A 21676-nucleotide genomic window follows, 5' to 3' on the forward strand; every position below is an offset into this window, starting at 1 on the left:
GACCCTTTTTGGAAGAATACAAGTAAGGCATTTTCTACAAACTGTGTACTATTTTCCGTAACCCAGGCAGGGTAGGAATAGAGCTACGAGGTACCGTCATTATTATATTGACAGGGAGGTTGTAGAGATTTTCTAGCCGTAACCCAAGGCGGGTACATTTGGCTTTATAAAGTGGCCATTTGACCACTCGATCGCGTTATCATACCCGGGGACAGGGTATACTGTAAATCTGGTAGTACCTAACCCAATATTTGCAGAACCGTTGGGGTAGGAGTGGGAATCCCAATAACATTTGGGCCGATAAGGGGTTCTTCCCTTCGAGTAAGTGGCGTAGAAACCGTTTTTGCACCATTTTTGCCTTTAGAAGCCGTGACCCTGCACATACACCCCAATAACTGGTAGCAGCGGTAGCTAGCACTCCGAACATTGGTGGCAGCGGCATAAGTAAACACGAACATTGGTGGCAGCAAGAACAGGAATTATTAACAGCGTTGATAATAAAAGAATTTTGCGCTTTCGAAGAGACGATTAATTTGGCCTACAAAAGTAGCCTATTGTGGTTACATATAAAGAGAAAAGAAAGAAATACGGAATCAATTAATACAATTATGAAGATCTGTTATGGGCTATGCCTTGTGAGATCATAATTGGAAAATTCACGAATCAATATATCACACTAATTAGTATTCAAAAATATAAGGCTAAAATTGCTGCGTGTCAAAACAAAGTTCCGCGAGAGAACTGGAAGTTGAATGGATAAAAGAATTTTCATTTAGACTGAAGAGGTCCTTTGAAGTTAACGGAAATTTTAAATTATGTCGGACAGAGATGAGATTAAAAGGGCGAGTGAAGCCCATAGAAAAAGTAGGAAAATAGAAAGAAAGGCAAATATGGAGGCCTTTGAGAGAGAGCACCGAGAATATGAGGGGAAAATGCAGACTGAGAAAGATGAAATTAGAAAGAATAGAAAACAGGACGAAAGGGCTAGAGTAGCCTATAAAGAAAGAGACATGAAAGAAAAGAAACGTAGAATTGGAGAAGAAAATGCCCAGTTGGAGGCTTTTGAGAGAGATCGACCGAAAAATTTCTGGCTTCCGGATGTATGGAGACCAACTAACCTCAAAAAGGCTAGCTATAGATTAAATAGTCGTTCTAAGATATTTAGCAACCAAGAGTTTCTAAAAAGAATCTTGTCTAAAGATATTAATCATAGCAATACAGAGCTTTGGTTAAGAGTAGCAGAATTCAACGGAACTAGCAAGGCAGAAGATAATGCTTTCAAAATCCTTACGGAGGCTGATAAAAAGAGCTTAGAAATATATGAAGAAATTGTTAAGGAAAACGAAAGGAAGCGAATATACAACTTAGCACTGTTGTATATTCGAATGTACAAAACAGCACTTAGAGAAAATTTTCAACCCTAAGAAGAGTTAAATAAAAGGGTTGACAAAGTTTAGATGAAAATTATTGGTTGGGTTCTTCTATTAATTAAGAAAAATTCTAGACCACAAAAAGTATATACCTCTACTTTACATAAAATAGTAGAAGAGAAAATAGAGGAGGAAAGACAAGAACGCATAGAGGCTGAAAGAAAAGCCAGAGAGCAAAAAGAGGAGGAAGATAGGAAACAAAGAGAGAAAGATAGACAAGAAAGAATAGATCAAATTGAAAAAGATAGGCAAGCCAATGAAATACTTCATCAGGCCCGTATGGACAAAATTGAAAAAGATAGACGAGAAAGAGAGAAAGATAGACAAGAAAGAGAGAACGAGAGGGTAGATAGAGAACGAAAGGAAGAGGCCGAAAGAAAAGCCAGAGAGCAAAAAGAGGAGGAAGATAGGAAACAAAGAGAGAAAAATAAAAGAGAAAAAGAGGAAGAAAGACAGGCCCGTAGGGAGGCCGATAAAAAATATTACCAGGATGTTGCAAAAACAAATTGACAGACTAATGAAAACTCGTTGGGGAAATTCGCAAAGTGACGTTTTATCACAAGCTGTCAGACAGCCATAATAATTTGTCTAAGAATCAATCTCGAGAAAAAGAAAATTACCAGACATTAAACACTTTTTACGGGAAAACATGATACGTTGTTGACTGCAGGGGAAGGGGAACCGGCCCATAAAACAAATTGGGAGGCAGCGCCACCCTATCGGAAAAAATAAATACTTGATAGTCAAAATGATGATAATCTGGTAAAAATTGATTTCTCGGAGCCTTTTTCTACAAATTGCCATAATAAAGAAAAGAAAGTAACCTATAAAAGATCGAATTGGGCTATAGCACATAATCAAGGAAATATTGACTAGTTTTTGAAATCACACAAAATAGAAGGAAAATTAAACAGAAAATTGACCGAAATGGTAATTGACCCGGGGAGTGAGCAAACTTTTGTGCGAATGGACCTAATTAAAAAGATGGAAATAGACCATAAAAATAATATTACAAAATTATGTTATTATGGAGATAAGCACCAATGCCCGTCTGCTTGGGTTAGAATAGAAATTGCAAGGAACGACGGTACAGTCCAGAGAAAAACGATAAAAGTAGGCTTAGCACCTACTCTAGCAGTGGATTTTTTAGTAGGAGGAGACTTTGGAGATATAAGAAATCGGAAATCAAAATCTCCAGAAAGTGCAAAACTGAAAAACACTTTTAACGAGGTTGAGACACCGAAAATTTTTTGCCAAAATGAAACGCTGATTGTGCCAAAGAAAAAGGAGACGAAATTTATTGTACGCGCTTTTCCTCGGAAAGTTCGAGAGATTTTAGTACAATATGAAAAACCAAATGTCGGAATTCAGTTCCCATTTGATAACAAAATATTTGGTTCTGCGGTAAAAATGAAGACGACTAAGAGAGAGAAAAAATAGTCTAAACCGACCTACAATAAAGTAGTTCAATCAAAGATGCAGAACACTGGATTCCAAATCAGATTTAACGAGTATTTAGTATTTTGCGAGAATGACAAAATTGAGAAAAGTAGAGATGAAAAGAGGAGTGTAAAAAAGAGACATTTGGAGATTCAGCCTGCAGTGGCGAAAAATAAAAAAATGTTGGAAGGCTGTGCCTAAAAAACATAGATAATAAGGGGGAAAAAGAGGTCAAAGACCCATGGGGAATAAAAGAAGATGGTTACAAAATAGAGATGGATGACCTACAACGGGTTGGGGGAAAATTGGGAGAGATGGAATGTAGAGTCAGATTGGAAAAATTTGGAAAGGAATCTGATATTGGTTTGATCAACTCAAAAGAGGGTTTGTCCCTTTATGAGGGGGAGGAATCCCTTGGGGAAGATCCCCTGCGGGAAGTCGCGAAAGATAGCCCTTTTCCTCAATGCACAACTGGTGGACAAGTTTTGATCCCTTTACCGAGATTTTGCCTTTCTGATCTGGAGTCCTTGGGGGATACTCTCTCTCAGTCACTTCAAACTTCACCCAAACCTTTGTCCAGTAACCCTAATCATAGTTGTTATTCTTCATGAGAACCGACAATTATTTCCTGCAAATTGTATTCGGCGGGAGATGTATCTAAGTTTCATCTTCAATTAGCATCAACTTATATTCTTCAGTTAATTATCCCAGGGGAGGGAACCCAGAAAAAAGGCAATTCATGGTTCGCGAAAAATTTTACTTCATTTCCAGTACCCTTATCGTTTTCATAGGCCCTTGTATTTTCGGCCTTATATTATTTGAAATTAAGCCAAGGGGCAATTTACTTTTTGATTGAGATGTGGGGCTGTTTCCACAGATGGAAATTAAGAGGGTAGTGCAGCCAATTTTTCACGATGGCTGGCATCCTCACATGTGCCGGAAACTGATTCTCTGCTCCTCTCAAATGTAAATTCGTGAGAGCGAGAAAATTTTTTTGTTTTGATTGTGCTACGAACAATCACTATCTATGAATCTTCAGACTTCAACTTGCAATATTTAAGGCGGATACTATACGATGTAGACCATGGTGGTCCTACAGTAGGGACGTGTCGAGGACGACCGATCCAGATTCCAGAGCCAAGCGGTGGAAGAGAGAAGGCAAATGGATTTTGTAAAGTTGAAGTTAAGTGTATATGTTTGTAAGGGTGGACAACGGTAGCACGTGGGCGGTAATTTATCTTACGGGGGGAGGTGTTGGGGTTCCACCCCTGTTTCTTTTCCTTTCAGATAAATGACCTATTTTCGTTTCTTTAATTACATTTGCTTATAGTATAATTTCAAAAGACAGGTTAAATTCCCGTTACTAAGCGATAGTGGTTTTGCAATAGGTAAGCTGTGAAGCAAGGTTATTTTTATACTTCCTGGTTGGGAGTCATTGAAAGATAAATCTAAGAGGATGAATTGGGTTTGAATGGGGAGGTAGCTGATTGGCTGGGCTAAGTGACGGTCCACCCATGCAAACAGTGCTGTACAAATTATTATTTTTTTCAGTCTGCGTTCTGACCCCAGTCGGGGATATATATATTTTTGTGGTATTTGTGACCCTTTTGGAAGAATACAAGTAACGTATTTTCTACAAACTGTGTACTATTTTCCGTAACCCAGGCAGGGTAGGAATAGAGCTACGAGGTACCGTCTGTATTATATTGACAGGGAGGTTTGTTACCTCCAAGGAGAGAGTAGAGATTTTTTAGCCGTAACCCAAGGCGGGTACATTTGGCTTTAGACAGTGGCCATTTGACCACTCGATCTCGTTACCATACCCTGGGACAGGGTATACTGTAAATAGGGTAGTACCAAACCTGATATTTGCAGAACCGTTGGCGTAAGAGCGGGAATCTTACTAACATTTGGGCCGACAAGGGGTTCTCCCCTTCGAGTAAGTGGCATAGCAACCTTTTTTGCGCCATTTTTGCCTTTAAAAGTGGTGACCCCGCACACACACCCCAATACTCCATTAAACAAAAAATGAGCAAAAATAAAATCAAATAGTGTACCAAACGTGAAACTACCACACATCAGCATCGATAAATAAATGAAATCCGAAACGAACAGATATTACAATAAATAACCGAATCAAATTCAAAACGAGCAGAAATTAGCATGAGTAGCGCTCAAAACCCCTATGCCTTCCCAAGGCCAGAACATAGTTTGCATTTTACTAAAACAAATACAAATGAATGTGCAATATCATTTGAATATACATTTACTGATATTTAGTAATCAAACTGTTAATATTATTTGATTTAAAGTTATAAAAGTAAAAACAATTATATTTTTAGTATAAAGTTCCTATGGCAAGTAGACCATGCTCTCTTCATTCTTTCAAACTCCGTTGTGAATGCCTAGAGACAGATGTTTTCAATAGTCAGTGATCCAAGGCTCGCTATCGTTCAAAAAAAGGGAACGGGTGGCTCACATCAGCTGCTGTTGGCTTTAGGATGGATTCTAGGGTAATCGGGGCGCTTACAACAAATATCGAGATGCACAAGTTCGCACGAATGTAGAACATGGTCATTTTAGCCTATAAAGTCTAATTTGGCCTATAACGACGTCATACCGCTCTTGATTTTTTTACATGGTAAAATAAACTAAAAACTTTATAAACTTGACAGATCCTGAATCCTAAGAACAAGTGCTTTCACCTGGTATTTTTAGTTTTTCCCCACAAGCTTTATTTTTTTCAGTTGACCCCTATTTAATTTTGAAAAGAAGGTTATTTAATATACTTTTTCTTCGTTTTTTCGTTTTTTTGATCTGCAAGAATATTTTTTACATGGTAAAATAAACTAAAAACTTTATAAACTTGACAGATCCTGAATCCTAAGAACAAGTGCTTTCACCTGGTATTTTTAGTTTTTCCCCACAAGCTTTATTTTTTTCAGTTGACCCCTATTTAATTTTGAAAAGAAGGTTATTTAATATACTTTTTCTTCGTTTTTTCGTTTTTTTGAAATTTTTGCCTACATAATCATATTTTTTTTCTTTATTTGAATACTGATCGTAATTACGAGTCAAACTATATGCCTCTTTTCGAAAAAATCTTAATTCCTGAGCTACTATCTATTTTTTCTAAATAACATCATAGCTTTCATAAATTAGCCTACAATGACAAAGTTTTTTTTTATTTATTTTAGTTGTTAAAAAAAATGGAAACGAATCAAACTTCACATCATTCAAACCTTCAGAATGTCTTTTACACGCTGTTAATAAAAGCAAAGTCGATACTTAAATCTGCAAGAATATATAATCGTTTTAACAAGAAAATCCCCCCCCCCAAAAAAAAAGAAAATTTTCTAAATAATGGCGTGTTACTCGAAATATTTTCAACACAACCTATAATTTTTATCTCAACAAACGATATATCACTTTTTTTAATCAAATCTTGTATTTACATTGTATACATCAAATATTTTTAACAAGGAAAGAAAAACAACAGATGCGTTCTACGATCGCATACGCGGATTTGGTTTCCATAGCAATAAAAAAACCTGAGCATCTTACATATCAGGTTTTAGTTGCATAAAATAGCGAAAGTTACAACATAAAAGTAAAGGATAGGATATTTATCTGATCTAGCTGAAGGTAAGGATTCTGGCAACACCGATTCTAGGGATTGTCAGTTATCTTGCGTGAGTTAAATCATTCTTTCTGGCCTAGTAATGTTGTTTCATTGTTGTGTATTCATTGTCGGGTTTTCATTCTTGTGTTACAACTGTTGTGTTTTCATCTAACATTCAGTTTGTTCCGTTTCCCGTTTCCCTCTGACCGAGGGTTCTACAACTTGGGACTGATGTACATTCCAAGTCTAAATTAATCCAGATTTAATCTCGGATTTAAACTTTTATTGCAAATTTTTGTGATGAATTCATATTTTTAACAATGATTTATTTTCTACAGGCTGCTCGTCAATGTCTCCTACAGACTTCGGAAGACCTGTTGATGTGACTGGTGTGTCGAGCCAAAGTTTCGGGAGGATTCCCCGGAAAAGAACCCGACAGATGGTAACCGACAACCCTCTTGGCACCCAAGCTAGTGAACACACCTGGAAGGTTAAAATCCCCAGGAAAAACGCGACCTTGTGACTGTGCTTCCTTACTTTCTTTGTTTGAAAAAAGTTACGAGACTCCGATACCATTCTCGGTGCCGAACCTGGACCTCTGCTGGACGCTTTGTAGGTTGTGTCCTATGAAACTTCTTGAAGTGGAATTTTAAGAACCAACCCCAGTTTTAAAGCCTTCAACGCCAGAATCGTTCTTTTCTGGTGTAACAAAACCACCGTAGGTTACTTAGACTTGCTTCCCTATTCACCAACATCCTGTGAAGTCGTAGCCTCTGCCATTAGCATCCGTCAAAAAACAGCGGCGAAGCTTGGAAACGAGTACACAGTCATCAGTCAGGATCTAGTTGTTTATTAAATAAGCTATGGCCTTCGAAAGTCCCAGCCCGAAAAATTCTCTAATCCAGTTCTCTTATTGGGAGGTTTTCAAAAGCTCATGAACTATTTGAAAGCGATTGGATCTCTCATGGATGGAGCAGACCTGAAAGAAGTTATTGCTGTGGCAGAGATTCACAGGGAAGGTACTGCAAATAATGTCCTTTCAGGAAAGAACATGTACCAGGCACTCCATGCTAACTTCCAGGTCTACGAAGGAATGAACGCATCCTGGTGGAAGGCATTTGAGAATTGGCTTGAAACATCCTGATTCGTTTTAGTGTTTTCTACAGTAGTAATACTTCGAACCCTGAGTGATGTAAATAAGCAATTTAGAAGTGAAACTAGTTGATAAATATGTAAACATACATGGCGTGCGTTGGCAAACGCTGCTTCTACCTTTCTTGGAGTGCGATGATCTTACACATACTACAAAGAATCAAAGCCTCTGAATCAACGATCTAGATCTCGCTTGTACCAAAAATAACCATAATAATTCTGAAACAGCTGTGGACTGGGGATTCCACTTAAACGCCGCAAAAGAGATGATTCCGATTTTCTTCGCATCTGGAAACCATAAATACGCCGAAGCTGCGCTTAACTACCTAGAAGAAATGCTACGCCTGCCTGAAAAAGCGCCAGAAGTTCACAGAAAGCTTGTAAGTGGCAATTTTTTTGTTAGGAAAACAGCCGAGCAGTTTTGGAGCATTACTTAAAATCTGGCTTTAGAGTCGAGTGTGAATCTGGACATAAAAAGTCAATGAGGAGTTTCTGGTATAGTTGGTGCGACAACGAATGAAAATGCCAGGGATCTATATCTGGCTACTCTCCCCTTTCTTGCAGCAGTTACCAGAACGCTGAAAGTAAACCTGAATATGGATGACGAGGTAATGAAGCATCAAGAAGATACCACTGCGTTTACGAATTTGACAAAAAAAGGCAGGAATTGGGTTATGGACTTGGTAGATTTGTTCGGAAACCCATTCAAGTCAACGATAACAGAGCTGAACAACTTTATGACAGGGGATGCAGCTCCAGAAGCCGTAGCAAATAGTCTGCTGAACACCCGAGAAATTGGCTTCGAAGCCATGAGCTCGTATCTCGAAGGGACATCCACGAAAGTAAAATTTGGCATAGTACAAACTTTCGCCTCTGTTGCCAAAAAAGGAAAAAAGAATGAGCCACAAAAAATATTTTGGGGAAACTAAGCTGCTTAAACCAGCTCTGCGTCTTGCAAATTCAACACAAACTTCGTCCCTCTATGATCTACTGAAGTACGAGCTACAGCCATATCCAGCCTCACTTACAGCATTATCATCAAGTCGTAGGAAGCCTCAGCTACGTACTGGTACAGAGTCAGCAGCCTTTGACTACATTCGGCAACAGTCTCGCTTGCAGTCATGGCCAAAAATGATTCCACATACACTTTTTGAAGACTCTCCTCGATCTGACTATATAGTTGATGTCATGAGTGTCACAAGGTGTTATCTACCAGAACAAAATGAGACGCTAGTGGATTTTGGAATAAGAGTTTACGATGGGATTCTTAGGAACATACCAGAAGCTTGTCAGTCTATCCATTTGGTTGGTGGTAGGTATGACGGTCTTGGTGACGATAAAATCCGTGATGAATACTCGTTAAACCTCGAAGAAGCATCTGGTTGTCGAGAAAGAAAAGGAAATCCTAGAGGAAATATTTCCAGCCCGTTCACTTTCTCTAGCAAAGTTGCAACACTCTGAGACGGGATTTTCCGTTGTCTCTCAGCGCAAGATCGACTCTTGAAATTTCTTTTCGAGGTCTGGGAGTACGAAATGTTTACCTGTCTGATGGTTCATCTTGCTGGAGGTTTTGAGGGTCGACATAGTGAGCTGTTACAGTTTCGCCCCATGGAAACTCCGTTGATGATGATCTCTCGTCTTGCCTTGAGGAAGCAGACACTAGGGTGTCATACCACACAGCAGTTGCCGCAAGACGAAAGAGCACACTTGTGATAATACAAGACAACGATACTGATATCGTCTTACTAGCGGCATACTGCTTCCAGTATCTTGCTAGTCTCGGCCTCAAGCAGCTCTGGGTTAAGTTTCCATCCTACTACATACCTATTTATACGGCAGCACAAAAACTAGGAGTAACATTTTGCAACGCCTTGCCGCTTGTCCACAGCTTTCTGTATGAAATTGGGAAGGTCCGCTTTTTTTGAACTGCGAAGTCTTCAGAAACTTTATTGGGGTCCTTAGGTGATGAAGTTCGAGCCCTAGCAGAGAAGCCGTCAGTTGTGCAAAGTGACGGTTTAGTCAAAGTTCTGTAAGCAGCTTGTGGTTACAGTGTATGGCAGAACTGCGACTAACCAATAATCCGAATGATCTTCGAGCACATTTTTACCCAAGATTGGAGGATGTGTGGTATTTACCAAAAAAAATATCGCTTCTGATTCATTTGAAAAGGTACATGCTCCAGTCACCGATTTGGATCAAAATCCACATGCCCCGTATTAATTTACCTGAGGTTATTGATATGGGCTTGAGAATTGAAGATCATGAATTGAAGCAAGACCTAGTTTTTGCGATGCCGCATGGGCTAGCATCGCTTTCTTTTTGCAACTGTGACAAGACAAGGTGTGGCTCGCGCTGCAAATGCTCCAAAATTGGTTTCTGTGACGGCGCATGCAAGTGTGGAGCTGAACCCCCAAAATGCCTGCTTTACGATGTGAATCAGAACGAGTCCGAAGACAAATATGAAGAAGAAATAGAGATTTAAGCCACCGTTTCATTTTCAGTTTTTACTACTTGATATTTTATTTGTTTTTATGTTAAACTGATAATGCAGTCGTCCAAATCGAACTTTCAGCAGACCATGACAGTTACCGTCTATTACGTCAGTGGCCGTTGACCCAATCTAAACCGATTGGATCAATGGCCCCTGCTATGCTGGTATTTTGAGAAAATAGAATCTTAAATCAGCCTTAGTCACCTCAGCACCACACGTTCACATGGCTTTACCACCTTGAGACTCTTTTATGAGCCTACGTAGGCCAGATTGTATCTACTACTACAGGAAAAATAAATAGTTGCTCAAGAATCAACATTTTTTGGAAAAGAGGCCGATGGTTTGACTCGTAATGAAAATCAGAATTAAAATAAAGCATAAAAAATATAAAAAATTTGCGCAAGCGATCACAGAACGAGGCATCTGTTTCTGTTTTTTTTTTCCTGTTCCGAAAGATTAGTTGTTGCCTATAGAATGTAAATACATGATTTGATTAAAAAAAGAGCGATCTATAGTTTGGTGAGACAAAAATTATAGGTTGTCCTGTAAATATTTCGAGTAAAACGCCACTATTCAGATTTCTTTTTTTTGGGGGGGGGGGGGATTTTCTTGTTTAAACGCTTATATATTCTTGCAGATTCAAGTCTCGACTATGTTTTTATTAACAGCATGTAAAGGACATTCTGACGGTTCGAATGATGTGCAGTTTGATTCGTTTTCATTTTTTTTTAACAGCTGCAAAAAATTTAAAAAGAAACCTGGTTATTTAAGGTTAATTTCTGAAAGCTATGACGTTATTTAGAAAAAATAAATAGTTGCTCAAGAATTAAGATTTTTTTAAAAAGAAGTACAAGGTTTGACTTTTAATACCGAGCAAAATTCAAATAAAGTATAAAAAGATATGTAGGCAAAAATTTCAGAAAAACCGAAAAAACTAAGAAAAAGTGTATTTAAAAACCTTGTTTTCGAAATTAAATAAGGGTTAACAAAAAAATAAAGGTTGTGCCGAAAAACTAAAGACACTAGGTAAAAGTATTCGTTCTTAGGATTCAGAATCTGTCAAGTTTGTAAAGTTTTCAGTTTGTTTTACCATGTAAAAGAATCAAGAGCGGTATGACATCGTTATAGGCCAAATTTGACTTTATAGGCTAAAATGACCATGTTTTACACACGTGCGAACTTGTGCACCCTAATATTCGTTATCAGCGCCCCCGATTACCCTAGAATCCACTCTAAAAAACCACTGCAGTGAATGTGAGCCACCCCTTGAAAGATAACGGTCCCTGGATCACTGACAACAACATGAACCGAGCTTACTGAACGTCAAAACATTAGGGGCGTTTTTTCACTCATCAATGTGCTAAGATCTTATATCTTTTGTCAGAAAACGTTTAAAAGTGAAATCTTTGAACAAAGATTTTAAATCTTTGGTCGTTTTTGTGCAAGCGTCTTTCATCATTCTGCTCTGATCAGCGGTCTGAGAACACTAGGCCTGTTTTTTTACTCATCAGTGTGCTAAGATACTAAATTTTTTGTCAGAAAAGGCTTAACCGTAAAATCTTTGAAATAAGGTCTTACATCTTTGGTCGTTTTTATGCAAATGTCTTTCATCATTCTGCTCTGATCAGTGGTCTGATAACAATGATGTGTATATCATCAAAGTTCTCTCATCATTGTTCTATATGGCAGAAAGATGGCGTGGTTCCCGCTTTTTGCTAACACCAGTGAGCTGTAAGATTTTAGAACAAAGATGAGTTGAAAAAACAATAATCTTTGCCGAAAGATGTAAGACTTAGATGTAAGATCTTAGTACGAAAAAACGGGCCTAAAGTTCTCTCATTATTGTTCTATATGGCAGAACAGTGGCGGTCTTCACATTTTTTGCTAACATCAGTGAGCTGTAAGATCTTAGAACAAAGATGAGTTAAAAAACGATAATCTTTGCAGAAAGATGAAAGATCTTAGATGTAAGATCTTATTGCTAAAAAACGGGCCTATTTACAAAACACGCTGGCCTAAACACGATACAAAATATTACACTGATAATATTTGAAAGAAAAGTAGCATTTGCATAGTATTCGCAAAAGTAGCGTTTCATTCAAAAACAGATATATTTTCGGTAGTGGGGGCCTTAGGGTTTCAGCCAAGCAATGTCTTTGTTTTAATTTTTCTTTGTTCACCTTGACACTCTAAGCTGTGATTTTGATCGTGATTAGCACTCTAAGATCGTGATTTTACTCATTTCTTATATTGATTCTCTGTTGCTATAAAAAGGGTGATGAATACGATCACTTGGCATTCTATTAGTTCTGCGGTCACTTAATTTTCTGAAAAAATAATAGCCGATAGTTATTGTTATTGCAGATCTATGCTTGTATCTTTAATAATAACATTAACGTAACTGCTCCTTTTTTATCCACAATTTTGGGCCTGTCACGACTGTTTAAATGACATTACAAATATTTTTTTTTCTTTGGGTTTGATCGTAATTGACGTTCAGAAGGCTTGAATTTTCCTTAATTTCTACTGTGACTTTCACAATTTTAAAACTTTCTTTTTCACACTAGGGAAATTTTGAAAGACTATAGCCTCCATTATGGAAATGAGACACCGGCACTAATTGAGTCGGTGCCACGGGATTTGCTTTACATGGTGCATCCCCACTGGTATCAGTATCCTGCTCCAGATTCTTCCTGGCATATGGGTTTTGCAGTATTGTATATACTACTTGGTATGTTTATTGATTCTTTCTTTCTATGGGATGAGAAAAATATAGGCTATGTACAATGACACTATTTGTTATACTTGACTTTATTTGCTGTAATCATTCTTTGCAACCATCGAATTGCAACTCCACCCTAAGCTCTACCCTAAGCCACCCTAGACGAAGTGAGCACCGTAAGCGGTATTTTCTGGACAAATCCCATCCCCTTTGTCACCGTCATAAAAAATTGCTAAGTAGTTGTAGTAAAATTTATATTTTACAGCAAATAGTCAGAAAAAAATAATTTTGTTTCAATAAAGGTCAATCCTCTGTTTCTAATGCAGTCACATGAATTATTTACGGAAATTGTGCAACCAGAGACTATGGATTGGAAAACAGAGATTAGCAAAAATTAATCACATTTTCCTGAGAATGGAGAATGGTCAACTCTCATTAGAGAATTTTTAGAAAAGAATAATTCTTGGGGCTGAAGATAGATGTAAAAATATCATGGAAATGTAAGACCTATAAATATTAAAATATATATTCTTAGGCTAATTAAACAGATTAAATTGCTGGAGTATCAAATGGAATATTAAACAATTTTATTAAATGAATAGAACTTTAAATGAATTGGCCTGAGAATCTTGGATCTTATACAATCAGTCTAAAGGGAAGAGAGGGATGTCTCTTTTGGTGATGGTATCGTGGATTCATTTTTATCGATGACATCGTGGAAACCCTGCACAAGTATTTCGTCACTTGATGGCAAAATTTTTCTTGATTTTAGCTGGAATTGGCAATTACACGAATATCATCACTACAACATTTTTACAATCATATTCAATCTTCTTCGCTGTTTCACATGTTCCAGCATAATTATACTTTCTGCTTACTGTGACAGCATTCTTACAGTTGACACTGAACTACAGTTAATCTTTGCTTGACATCTGTATCCTCTTAGATCTTGTTAGATTTTTAACAGAATCTGCTGCGACCTATTCATATGCCTCTGAAGCCATTCCCGAAGCATCCTCGGGGAAACCTGTTCAATTCCGGGCTGCAAGCGTTCTCCGGAGATAGTAACAATCCTTTTTATTGTTCTCTGGATTAGTACAGGCAAATTAGAGTTTGACCACCACTAAATTGCATCAGAAATGATTTTTACACCATGTTGTAGAGAAAAAAATCTGAACAACATATCCAAAGTTGCACATTCTAGAACGACGCAAAACTAGTTTTTTTTCTTTTCGTGTCAATTTTTTTAGATTTTTCAAAAAAAACGAACTATCGTTAAACATTCATTTTTCTTTATATGAAGTATCATCCCAATGTAAAATAAAGAGCTGAGCCCGAAAACAAAAGCAAAATTGATGTAAAATGTACTAGACAAAAGTTTCATAATCATCAATATGTGATTTTACCCTTCTCATTGTTGTGACCTCTTTTTCATGGCATCTATTCTGACATAAAATTATAAGTTGAGCCCAAAATTCAAATTACACTTATGTAATGTCAACTAAAAACTCGTTTCTTATTCATCAATATGTATTTTTTATTTTCATTTGAGATTTTTATTTTAGCACTTGTTGTCCACCAATTCGTCGATTGTTGGTAAAAACAAATTGCAACAGAAACTATTTTTACACCATTTTGTAGAGGAAAAAAAGTTGAACAACATATCCAAAATTGCACATTCTAGGTCGACGCAAAAAGTAGTTTTTTTGCGTATCGTGTCAGTTTTCTCACTTTTCTAACAAAAAAAAAAAAAATAAGTTCCGGTAATTGTTCGTTTTTCTTCATCTTAATTATTATTCCGATGTAAAAAGACAAGATGAGTGCGAAAATGGAGCCAAATTTAGTGTACGGAATATAAAAAAGTTTTATAATCATCAATATGAGATTTTTATACTTCTCGTCGTCGTCACCCCCATTTTTTTTACCTGACCATCTTTCACTGGCTGATTTGTTGGTTTTGAGATCTAATAATTAGTCAGCCTGAATCGGATCGTCGCTGGCTCCATCACCTGATGCTCGGCCTAAAAAAAGTGAATGGAAGATGTGTACTAATACATTAAAAATATTAGAAAAAGGAAATCATCTGTGAAACTAATTTTCAGCAGCCGACATATAAAGCCGACATACGGCCGACATAACAGTCTTTTATAATACTGGAGCTGGAGGGACTCCAACTTCTGTGCCGCTTCTCCGTCCCAAATCTCTGCTCAATATTCTATTACTAGTAAAAATTTTTGTATTAAATATTCTTTTATGCATTTTTAGGTTTTTAATTCCCATTATCGTCGGATTTCTAAAAATTGCAGACATGGCCACTTTACATCTATTAATTAGTTCATCAACATGACTCTTTAAACTTCCATTTTTCGATAAAACAAATCCTAAACATTTTATTCTTTTACTTACTTTCAGTTCCTTATTATTAAATTTTAATCTGTAATTATCTTCGCCACTTGTTTTCCTTTTTTTTAAAATAACATCTTCACTCTTATCAACATTCAGCCTTAATTTTTTCATCTGCAAATATTCTTCTATAAGACTCAAAAGCGTCTGCAGATCTTGCGGTTTACTAGCCACCAAAGCAATGTCATCTGCAAATAACAGTAGTGATAGTTTATGGGTCCCTAGACTAACTTTGGGAGCCCATCTATTCTCTATATAATCAACAACATCATTTATAAAAATATTAAACAGTTTAGGAGGAAGAGTGGTGCCCCGTTGTGGTCTCAGCTTAGTATCGAAAGGCCTAAAAAAGAAGTTATTAACTATCATAATTCCTTTCACACTGTTATATATACTCAATATCAACCTCCCAAAAAAATGAGGGAGGCACTTTCCAAACAGGGAGTACTTCAATAGTTCTCTATCGACACTGTCGAACGGCTTGTGGAGGTCCAAAATCCCACATAAAGACAAGTTTTTCCCTATCCATATTTATCAATTAATGCCTTTAAAATAAATATTGTATCTACCGTCGCGTACCCTGTCCTAAAACCTCCTTGTTCTTCATGTATTATATTATTTTTATTTAACCATTTAGAAAGCCTGATATCTAGTAGTTTCTCCATTACCTTACTTAAAGCAGGGACAAGCGCTATTAAACGATAATCCATGTGCAACTTAGGGTTTCCTCTCTTAAAAAGTGGCATAAGCAATGATCTCTTCCACTTATTTGGCCATTGTCCTGAAGTTAACACCCTATTACAAAGAAAAACAATTATCCCCATAAAAATTGAAAGAAAATTCTTAAATAACGTTATTGGTACACCATCAACACCCGCAGCCGAACCTCCTTTTAAATTCTTGAATACAAACTTAATCTCATCATTACTCACTTCCCCTACTAAATCATAAGCATGTTCCTTCATAGGATAAACAACCATCTCTTTGGTATGTGCTACCTCTTGTATTTCTGCACAATCACCTTCCAAGCTTTCCAGGTAAGCAGGTCATGAATTGGCGTCTGGAACCGCCTGTGTACTTCCTTTTTCATTTCCAATCTCATTCATTATATAACCCCAAAACTTCTTAAAATCTTTATTTCTAAAATCATCTGCAATATCCAGTTTCTTCTTAATCTCAAATTCTTTTTTCCTTTGAATAACCTTTTATAATCTCTTCTTTAATCTTTATATTCGGCTAATCTTAAACTTTGATCTTCAGCTCTATCACATTCTTTTAAATGACTCAATAAAAATCCGACCTTTTCTGTCATTAACTTACATTTCAAATAAAAATATCGCTCATTTTTTTTTTCAGTTTACTCGAAACTGAACAACTGCAAATTATTTCATTTAACTCCATAATTATACCATGTATATCTTTTCCATCTTCTTCTAACGCTTTCAACTTATTTGTTACATGCAACTTCATAAGCTCCATTTTAAATGTTTCAAAAATCATATCTAATTCGTTTTCCTAAGCCCTCTAATCTAAGCTCCCCATTACATAAATTTCTAACTCGAAGGACATCATCCTGAAGCTTCCCAGTCTTTAATCCAAGCTTAATAGCTCTATGATCGGATCCAACTAAATGTAGTACGTCAAATTAGTTCATTCATGTTCTAATTTCGTATTAATCAGCGCATAATCTATAACACTTGGAGTTGGGCTCGAAAGGCATGTAAACTCGCCCAGACCCTTATCATTTCCAAACCTTCCATTCGCAATGATCAGACGATGTTCCCCGCAAAACGTCAGGAGCTTTCTTCCCCAAACATTTATTTTTCTTTTTTCATCCTTCTTACTTCGCGGTATTCTACAACAAATTGGGACCAAATCTCCTAAATCTGGGATTAAAAAATCTGGAACCTCAACCTCAACGCCGGTATAAGCATAAAAATCCCCCATCAAAACGCACTCAAAATCATCAACGCGTTCTATCTAAAATTTCCCAAGTATTTTCTCGACTATACGAACTATTTTGTGGAAGGATATACACAAAGCCCGAAATTAATCTCTTCCCATATTTAAAACAAATACGCAGCCAAAGTACGCATTACGTATTTTCTGAAAATACGCATTTTCAGATCTACTAATAACTCTTTCATAACCATCAATAGCTGATGATTTAATCAAAACCAAAATACCACCATAATGTCTATTGTTTTTTGCTGGTTTACGCACAACCTGTTCAACCAAATAACAAAATCACGGGAAAAACCAACAATAGGCTTTGGATATGTAGTTCAGCTTATTTTCCTCTACAACATGGTGTAAAAATAATTTCTGTTGCAATTTATTTTTACCAACAATCGACGAATTGGTGGACAATAAGTGCTAAAAGAAACATGTTAATTGAAAATATAAAAAGTGTATATTGATGAATATGAAACGGACTTTCTAGTAGACATTACGTCAGGTTAATTTGATTTGTGTGCTCAGCTCATCATTTTATGACAGAATAGGTGCCTTCTGATAGTATGGTGTAACAGAGGTCACAAAGATGAGAAGGGTAAAATCACATATTAATGATTATGAAACTTTTTTCTGGTATATTGTCCATCAAATTTGATTTCATTTTTGGGCTCAGCTTTTCATTTTACATCGGGATTATACTTCATATGCAGAAAAACGAACATTTACCGACAGTTTAGTTTTTTTGGAAAAAGACTGAAAAATTGACACGAAAAGCAAAAAAAAACAACTAATTTTGCCTCGACCTAGAATGTGCAACCTTGGACATGTTGTTAAGCTTTTTGTTTCTCTACAACATGGTATAAAAATCATTTCTGTTGCAATTTGTTGGGGGTCGACCCATATTTTTGGTTAGTTTGCCTGTAGGCCTACTAGATTAACCTCCTGATGCTTGATGGGTGGTAGAAGGAGAAAATTACCTTGAGCCTTCAAAGCCAAGCCATCGCCTGCAAAAGCATAAGCATTCACCTCAGAGAATTAGGATGGTTGTAAGGAATGGATCAAGACGAGGTGTTCCATATGGGCACATGCAAATGTTAAAATCAACAAGCTGCTCAAGACTATGGATCAGAGACTGTTCAAGTCAGGTTGCTACTTATCATTGATTTCACTATGAAGCCGTATTTTTTGGCGGACTTTGGCGGACGATTTATGAGCTATTTAAAAAAAAAAAAACTTTTCTCTGGTTTAGTCGAGGGGCGCTTCATGGTAGCTGGTTTTCAACAATTTGCGATATTATCATATCGCACCAATAATGACCGAATTATTCGGAAGGTTTGCTTTTACCTACAGTGGCTATATTTCATATAACTCTAATATTTTTAAGTAAGTATATGGAATATGGCTCCGTAGGTAAATAGTGACACCCCCTCTAGCATAGGTAGCACCGTCTCAGCCCTTCCGATCTCGCCTGAGTGTAAGAGATAAAAGAGGGGGGCAAAGTAATACTGAGATATACACTCCTCTCACTATGTAAAATAACCTGTACAGATTACGACATATGAGCTTATATCCTAATAGACTCCATAAAAAACACTCCGGAGAAAAGGAAACGTCTCCGCTGGAATATCTCCGAAACGCCATTATTCAATCACTACTTCAGGCCTCCACACATGGTGCTAGATTGGGGACTCTGGGGAGGGGTGTCCAACAGATACATCCGAACGAGTAACTGTTACTCTATACTCTAAAATCTTGGGGATATCCTATCTCGTAAGATACCATTATCAAAATAGGAGACTAACTCAGTGATTCTCGTAACTAAAAAATCGTATCAAGATTAGGCACAACAAACTGTAAAAATATGGGTTCAGTGTACAAAAATAGACAGACTAAATCATCCCAGTAAAAAAAAAACACAAATAGACGTTGTACCTCTGAGCCGGGTGTGTCCTTCTGACATAGTGAACAATCATAATAATTCTTAAAAGCGTAATTTCGCGCAATCAATAGCTGATCAATTGAAAGAGAGAAAACACCAGGCAACCCTGTTTTTGGAGGTCTGGATTTATTGGCAAGTCACAGCCTAGTTGACTTTTTTTGCTACCTAATTTGCTGGTTTATCCACCTAAGATGTAAGAGATTATCGTGGAAAAAGAAGAAAAGAAAACACTAGCTTAGGGAAAAGTATTAAAGAACAAAAGAGCATTTAGCTGATATCACATAGTTCGTGGTAACGAAGTGTAGGTAACGGGTGACTCGGCCCAATATCAACCAAAACTCTAAAAAAAAGACAGATTTTAATCACAAAAATAAAAAAACAAGTTTTTTAAACTGAAAGTAAGGAGCGACATTAAAACTTAAAACGAACAGAAATTATTCCGTATATGAAAGGGGCTGTCCCCTCCTCAACGCCTCGCTCTTTACGCTAAGGTTTTTTACTGTTTTAAAAAATAAACTTGGGAGACAGAGTCAAACTTTAGCGTAAAGAGCGAGGCGTTGAGGGGGGGACAGCCCCTTTCATATACGGAATAATTTCTGTTCGTTTTAAGTTTTAATGTCGCTCCTTACTTTCAGTTTAAAAAACTCGTTTTTTTTATTTAATTTCTGATCGTTTTTTAGTTAATGCAGCTTTTATTTTGGCTCGCGGTCATTGAATAAGTAAACAAAATTTGCATAAAAATTTTACTTTTCTTTTGCAAAATGGCTGTCTCTAAATTTGGTTCTGACGTAATTTACAAATTAACTTACGTAACGAACTTCTATATTCGTATATTTTTCTTCTGGCAAAAAATACAAAGTTGCAGATTTTTGCAGATATGAGCTTGAAACCTTTGTTATAGGGTTTTCTGGTGCGCTGAATCTGACGGTGTGATTTTCATTAAAAATCTTTCACTTTTAAGGGATGTTTCCCCTCTCTTTAAAAAATCAGGTAAATTTTCTTAGGCTCGTAGCCTTTGATGAGTAATACTAAACTTAATAAAATTCATATATTTAGAATCAGCATTATAAAACCATTCTTTTGATACATTTATTGACATCAAAGTTCCGTTTTTAAAAGTTTCGATTAGTATTGAGCCGTATCGCTTCTTTTTTTTATTGTTTTTTTTTATTACGTATATGTTATTACGTATATGATGGGGTTCTCCCCTTAGTCAATACCACGCTCTTTACGTTAAAAGTTAAAAAAATTTTTAATTCACAAACCCCTGAATCACAAAGCCCGTTTAATTAGAATAGATAGCTCTTCTGAAAGCACTAAAAAAAACTGTAGCGTAAAGAGCGAGGTATTGACTTGGGAGAGAACCTCCTCATATACGTAATAATTTCTGTTCATTTTAAGTTCTAATGTTGCTTCTTACTTTCAGTTGAAAAAACTTGTTTTTTTAATTTAATTTCTGATCGTTTTTTAAATAATGCTTGGAAATACGACGCCCCATTCATAGAAAAGTCCCTTCCCCCAAAGAAATATCCTCCACGGAAAGGTTCTCCCAAGTAACCCCCTCCTCCAGCCCCCCCCCCCACCAGAAAAAAATTCTTCCTGAAAATGTCTGTATACTTCCCAATAACCAATACAATATGTAAGCAATGGCCTAAGTTCATAACTTGCAGCCCTTCCCTTGGGAACTCTGGGGGATTAAGTCATCGTAAAAGACATATTTATTGGATTTTCGACTATGCTGAACAAAATGGCTATCTCAACATTTTAATTGGGTGACTTTGAGAAAAAAATGAGCGTGGGAGGGGGCCTAGTTGCCCTCCATTTTTTTGGTCACTTATTAGGGGCGCTAGAACTTTTAATTTTCGTTCCAATGAGCCCTCTTACGATATTTTAGGACCACTGGGTCAATACGATTACCCCTGGGAAAAAAAACATACAAATAAACACGCACCCGTGATCTTTCTTCTGGTAAAAAATGCAAAATTCCACATTTTTGTAGATAGGAGCTTGAAACTTCTACAGTAGGGTTCTCTGATACGCTGAATATGATGTTGTGAATTTCATTAAGGTTCTATATTTTTCAGGGGGTCTTTCCGCCTTTTTTCGAAAATCAGCCAAATTTTCTCAGGCGCGTAACTTTTGATGGGTAAGATTAAACTTGATGAAACATATATATTTGAAATCAGAATTAAAATCTGATTCTTTTGACGTATCTATTGATACCAAAATTCCGTTTTTTAGAGTTTCGGTTACCATTGAGCCGGGTCGCTCCTTACTTACAGTTCGTTACCACGAACTGTTTGATTAGTAGATCAATAGATTTGACATTTTATGCTGATTGCAAATATATAATATTCGTGAAGTTCAATAATACCTATCAAAACTACAAACCTAAGAAAAAATTCTCGGGTTTTGGAAAAAGGGGGGAAACACCCCGAAAAGCCAAGGAATCTCAATCAAGATCGCACCATCATTGTCAACTTATCAGAGAAACATACCGTAGAGGTTTTAAGCTCCCTTC

The 21676-nt window shown here is 36.7% G+C and overlaps 2 protein-coding genes across 4 annotated transcripts in view; both read left to right on the forward strand.

The window, feature by feature from the left end:
* The window catches only part of LOC148952249 (rhodopsin-like), a 175337-nt gene that overhangs the window by 91982 nt on the left and 61679 nt on the right, over positions 1-21676 (forward strand). For 2 of the 3 annotated variants that reach the window (XM_089088895.1, XM_089088897.1), the window contains one exon: positions 12703-12866. In XM_089088895.1, the coding sequence (XP_088945021.1) occupies positions 12703-12866 (164 nt within the window). Of the gene's footprint in view, positions 1-6460; positions 6516-12702; positions 12867-21676 lie in introns of those variants that run through there. The other variant, XM_089088896.1, reaches the window with a different exon arrangement.
* Positions 1128-1940, forward strand: LOC148952250 (uncharacterized). The gene has a single exon (XM_089088632.1). It carries the CDS (start codon positions 1458-1460, stop codon positions 1938-1940), a length of 483 nt encoding a protein of 160 aa, XP_088944758.1. The 5' UTR covers positions 1128-1457.

Source organism: Artemia sp. Qi Xiang Cuo, chromosome 5 (genome assembly GCF_049724085.1).
Source record: "Artemia sp. Qi Xiang Cuo chromosome 5, ASM4972408v1, whole genome shotgun sequence".
NCBI classification, from domain to species: domain Eukaryota; kingdom Metazoa; phylum Arthropoda; class Branchiopoda; order Anostraca; family Artemiidae; genus Artemia; species Artemia sp. Qi Xiang Cuo.

Excerpts from the sequence above, each read along its gene's own strand:
- LOC148952250 (XM_089088632.1), top strand. The coding sequence starts at position 1,458 with ATGAAAATTATTGGTTGGGTTCTTCTATTAATTAAGAAAAATTCTAGA.